We start from the raw sequence: 6,000 nt of genomic DNA on the forward strand, positions 1-6,000 counted from the left end.
GTTAGTTTTTTTAGAAACCAGGCTTTGGCCATGAGTGATAAAAGTCACATCATAGTTTGCAACATTTTGTAATTGAAAATTATGATGTTAAATAATAATATTGTTTAACCTGTAATAACTATGTTGGTAAAGACATCTCTGTATAATGGATGGTGTAGGTCTTTAAATAACAAGTCATTCCTTCTTGTCATTCATCTAGGAAACAGGAGTACCTCTTTGAGCCCCAAAGTGAAATTAAGAAGAAACTATAGATTAGAAGCAAAGTGAGAAATTCATATCTTAGGGTTAATTAAAACCATATATGGAAAAAGATGTCTTAAGGAGAAAATGCCTGTAGAATGAACCTCAGGAAATGTATTTTATATCAGGTTTGGCTAAATTGTATTAAAATGTAAGAATCAACATGATAAAAGTAGAAAAGTTGAAGTGGAACAACTTCACAGGAAAGGTGAACTGGAGGTTACGGTTCTAATTGTTAAATTAGGATCTTTTCCCACTGAGTAGTTTCTTCTAGGGCTGATATGTTTTGATTTTTTTGACTTGTTTGCTTTTTATAAATGATGATCATGGTGATGGATATACGTAGAAAGATGATAGAAATCTGAGAACTCCCATGTCTAGGAATATGCAATAAGAAAATAATAAAATATATACACAAAAAATATGTATAAAATTGAATCTATGGCATTACATTACATATAACCTGGTTAGAAGGTAATGTGTTAAATCAAGTAAAATATTTGTATGCAATAAAATAGCATGCAAATGTTTAAAGTATATTGCGTTGAAACATTTTGATATGGAAAACATACCTGGCATGATTTAAATGAGAGAAGTAAAACTGTTTATATAATTTAATTATATTTTTAAAAACATAAATACAGTGAATAATGGAAAACTATATGTACAAGTTATTAGCAATGATCACTTTTGGCCATAGGTTTCATACATGTATTATTTTATGGAATGTCATGTTTTACGAAGACTTAGGAAAACTTGATGTCAAAATTTCCTATGAGATAAATGCTAATTTGTTCACAGAATGAATCAGACCATTGAAATTTTAATTTGTAATTCTAAAATTTCTAAGAGCTTATCATTATCTAAATACAAAGAAAACCAAAAAGTGTAAATAATTTTAATTCTAAATATACTTTTGCCTAAAAAGTAAACTTTCATATAATATTTATATCATTTTCTTCAACAGTAGTGTTAAATTAGTGATGTTCTCCAAAAGAAGTCAGTAAACATGTGTTAGGATTAGACAAGTGAAGCTGAGAATTCATTATTCAGTTAACAACTTAGGTACTCTCCCAAATTGTATATGGTTTCTGTTGAACGAAAATATTAGAAATTTGGCAACAATCCTGATAAAAATATTAATAACAATATCCAATAAATCCAGATACTGATTTAAAAACATGATTCTTCAATAAGAAACCAAATTTCTTTTTTACTCATATAGATGTACTTTATTTTTTTCCCCTTTTTTAAAAGTTTTAGTCAGAGGATAATTAGCTTACAATATTGTCTTGGTTTCTGCCATACATCAACATGAATCAGCCATAGGTATACATATGTCCCTTCCCTCTTGAACTTTCATCTCACCCATCTAAGTTGTCACAGAGAACCGGATTTGTGCTCCCTGCATCATACAGCAAATTTTATATACGGTAATGTATATGTCTCAATGCTACTCTCTCAAACTGTCCTGCCCTCTCCTTCCCCCCACTGTGTCCACAAATCTGTTCTTTATGTCTGTATCTCTTTTGCTGTCCTGAAAATAAGTTCCTGAGTACCATTTTTCTAGATTCTGCATATATGCATTAATATACAATATTTGTTTTTCTCTTTCTGAATTGCTTCACTCTCTATAATAGACTCTTAAGTTCATCCACCTCATTAGAACTGATTCCAATAAATTCCTTCTTATGACTGATAGCATTCCATTGTATATATATGTGCCACAGCTTCTTTATCCATACATCTGTTAAAGGGCATCTAGGTTGTTTTCATGTCCTAGCTATTGTAAATAGTGCTGTGGGGAACATTGGGGTACATGTGTCTTTTTTAGTTATGGAGAAACTAAATGTTTTTAGTGAAATAACTTGATTCAAAGCTGAAGTAAAAAATCTACAAGATAAGCACAGAATAATTTAAGCCAGAAGGAACAAAGTACTTAAAATTATGAATTCAGTTCAGTTCAGTCACTCAGTCATGTCCAACTCTTTGTGACCCCATGGACCGCATGCAGCACTCCAGGCCTCCCTGTCCATCACCAACTCCCAGAGTCCACCCAAAGCCATGTCCATCGAGTCGGTGATGCCATCCAACCATCTCATCCTCTGTCATCCCCTTCTCCTTCTGCCCTCAATCTTTCCCAGCATCAGGGTCTTTTCAAATGAGTCAGCTCATTGCATCAGGTGGCCAAAGTATTAGAGTTTCAGCTTCAGCATTCAGGACTGATTTCCTTTAGGACAGACTTGCTGGATCTCCTTGCAGTCCAAGGGACTCTCAAGAGTCTTCTCCAACACCATAGTTCAAAAGCATCAATTCTTTGGCTCTCAGCTTTTTTTATAGTCCAACTCTCACATCCAGACATGACTACTGGAAAAACCATAGCTTTGACTAGACGGACCTTTGTTGGCAAAGTAATGTCTCTGGTTTTCAATATGCTGTCTAGGTTAGTCATAACTTTTCTTCCAAGGAGCAAGAATCTTTTAATTTCATGGCTGCAGTCATCATCTGCAGTGATTTTGGAGCCCCCAAAATAAAATCTGTCACTGTTTCCACTGTTTCCCCATCTATTTGCCATGAAGTGGTGGGACTGGATGCCGTGATCTTAGTTTTCTGAATATTGAGTTTTAAGCCAACTTTTTCACTCTCCTCTTTCACTTTCATCAAGAGGTTCTTAAGTTCTTTGCTTTCTGCCATAAGGGTGGTATCATCTGCATATTTGAGGTTATTGATATTTCTCCCAACAATCTTGATTCCAGCTTGTGCTTCATCCAGCCCAGCATTTCTCATGATGTACTCTGCATATAAGTTAAATAAGCAGGGTGATAATATACAGCCTTGACATACTTCTTTTCCTATTTGGAACCAGTCTGTTGTTCCACGTCCAGTTCTAACTATTGCTTCCTGACCTGCATAAAGATTTCTCAGGAGGCAGGTCAGGTGGTCTGGTATTCCCATCTCTTTAAGAGTATAATGGAATGAACTTGGAGATACCATCTTAACCAAGTAATACACAGCAGCATCACCTATATTGGGATTACTTAACATTATTTGAATATTCATGAAAAGTTTTAAGATTAACGAGTTACATTTTTTCCTGCCAAAAATTTATAAGTAAATTTATAAATAAAACATGGGAAATCCATGGAAAACCACAAGTGAGAGATGATATACAAAATAAGAACTCATACTCTTTAAAAATATTAATGTCAAGGAGAGAAAACTGATTAACTTTCAGATTAGAGGTGGTAAAATATTATATGTGACATTGGACTTCAATCGTGGACCAGAGGGGCTGAAATGCTATACCTAAAATAGTGAATCATGTTATCATCTCATGATTCTTGCTCTTAAGAAGATCAAACAGTTTGGAGATAAGCTGGCCTTCTGGTACACTTAATTATTATATGGTTCAGAGAATATTAACAAGAGAGAAAAATGATAAAGCAAACATGAAAAAATTGGTAAAGGGTATATATTAATATTGTTTATATTTCTGATACTTATCCTAAATTTTTATAACTTCACAATAAAGTAAGAAAAACAAACATGCTGAGAAACATTTTAGAGAACTCTCCCTGAAGTAGGGACAAGCACACAAACTTCTTTTGAATTTACTTCCCATAAGTAACTCTGATTTTCCTTGCTGTCCAGCTCTGACCTTCTCATCACACTTCAGTCCCTTAGAGACTGCCTTTGGGAATGAAAGGCAACCAATCATGGATCGCAGAATTCATCCTGCTGGGCTTCCAGCTCAGTGAAGACATGGAATTGCTCCTCTTCGTTATCTTCATCCTGCTATATACCTTCAACCTGCTGGCAAATGGGATGATCTTGGGACTCATCTCGCTTGAACCCAGACTGCACACCCCCATGTACTACTTCCTGTCTCATCTGGCCGTCACTGACGTAGCCTATGCTTCCAGCCATTTGCCCAATATGTTGGAAAACTTAGTGAAACACAAGAAAACCATCTCCTATTTCTCATGCACCATGCAGATGGTTTCCTATTTGGCCTTTGCTTCTGTAGAGTGCTTGACTTTGGTGGTGATGTCCTATGACAGGTTTGTGGCGATCTGCCACCCCCTGCAGTACACGGTCATCATGAACTGGAGGGTGTGCACGTTCCTGGCCATCGCTTGCTGGGTATGTGGATTTTCCCTGGCCATAGTCCAAGTAAGTCTGTTTCTACGGCTGCCCTTCTGTGGGCCCCAGAAGGTGAACCACTTTTTCTGCGAAATTAGCTCTGTCCTCAAAGTGACGTGTGGTGACATCTGGATCAATGAAATGTTCCTCTTTGCTGATGGTGTGTTTATTTTAGTTGGGCCCCTTTCCCTGATGCTGGTCTCCTACGTGCGTATCCTCTGGGCAATCCTAAAGAACCAGTCAAAGGAGGGCCGCAAGAAAGCCTTCTCCACCTGCTCCTCCCACCTCTGTGTGGTTGGGTTCTACTTTAGCATAGCCATGATGGTGTACTTGGCCCCTGACAGTAGCCACCAAGAGGAACAGAAGAAAATCCTTTTCCTGTTTTACACCTTCTTCAACCCATTACTGAATCCCCTTGTCTACAGTGTACGGAATGCTCAAGTGAAGGCTGCCTTCCACAAAGTACTGCAGAAAAATAGATCAGTGTGACACAGGTCAGAATTATGGTGCAGTGAATTTTTTTTCTAATAGTCAAGAAAATTTCCCATCAAAATACATGACTTAAGGATGAAGCTTCTACAAAGTAACATCAGCAAGAAGGCACAAGAGAAACCCCCAACTCCCTTCCTCCATGAAGATTACATAATAAAGATCTAATTGCCTTCATTGAACACCAGACATCACACAGGAGTTTGCAGCACCCCAAACTATCCCAAAGTCAGGAAGATATGCAGTGAAGCTTTTAGGCAAACTTACGCATTTGACCTTCCATAACTGCTTTTCTTCTCTGTCCCAGGGTAGCAGGATCAGGAGAAAATTCCCACTCCCAGCCCTTCCTCAAGAGGGAAAGAGAAGAATGGACCATGCAGACCACTTTAGCTTTTCAGGGAATAGCGTGAGGGTTTGTTAGTTATCTTGCCTCTGGCTCAGAGCACTGATGTGAATGGCAGTTTGGATTCCTTGTTGAGACCACCGAGAAACATAGCAAGCACCCAGCTTTTTATGGATATACTGAGATATTTTGAATTTTCACTGTTCTGATCTATCTGCACTGGTATTTCATTCTTGTGTTAATATTAAATTTCCTGTTGACATTCGATGTTGAGTTTCTTTACAAGTTCTTCTTTACCATCTGCATATCTTTTTTGATGAGGTATTTCTTTACATCTTTTACTCATTTTTATGTAATAAACTTTATTTTAAAGTAATTTTAGAATCAAAGCAAAATTGATTGAAAGGTACAGAAAGTGAAAGTGAAGTCGCTCAGTCGTGTCTGACTCTTTGCAACCTCATGGACTATAGCCTACCAGGTTCCTCCGTCCATGTGATTTTCCAGACAAGAGTACTGGAGTGGGTTGCCATTGCCTTCTCCAGGGGATCTTCCCAACCCAGGGATTGAACTCGGGTCTCCCACATTGTAGGCAGACATTTTACCGTCTGAGCCACGAGGGAAGTGTGAAAGGTACAGAGATACCCCCAATACCCCCTTCTCTCCATACATAACCTTCCCCATTATAAACATCCCCTACAGAATGGTGCATTCGTTATCATTCATAAAGCTGTCCTGATACATGATCACCCAATTTTCACAGCTTCCATGAGGATTCATTTGTGCTG

General features: G+C 37.5%; 1 protein-coding gene across 1 annotated transcript; it reads left to right on the plus strand.

Moving 5' to 3' along the window:
• Positions 1-3,939: 3,939 nt before the first annotated feature.
• Positions 3,940-4,872, plus strand: LOC109558151 (olfactory receptor 2A12-like). The gene has a single exon (XM_019959607.2). The coding sequence runs from the start codon at positions 3,940-3,942 to the stop codon at positions 4,870-4,872; it is 933 nt and encodes a 310-aa protein (XP_019815166.2).
• Positions 4,873-6,000: the final 1,128 nt, after the last annotated feature.

The sequence above is a fragment of the Bos indicus genome, chromosome 4 (genome assembly GCF_029378745.1).
Source record: "Bos indicus isolate NIAB-ARS_2022 breed Sahiwal x Tharparkar chromosome 4, NIAB-ARS_B.indTharparkar_mat_pri_1.0, whole genome shotgun sequence".
Lineage (NCBI taxonomy): Eukaryota > Metazoa > Chordata > Mammalia > Artiodactyla > Bovidae > Bos > Bos indicus.

What these genes read in the sequence shown, in the direction of transcription:
- LOC109558151 (XM_019959607.2), top strand. Translation starts at nt 3,940, where the DNA reads ATGAAAGGCAACCAATCATGGATCGCAGAATTCATCCTGCTGGGCTTC.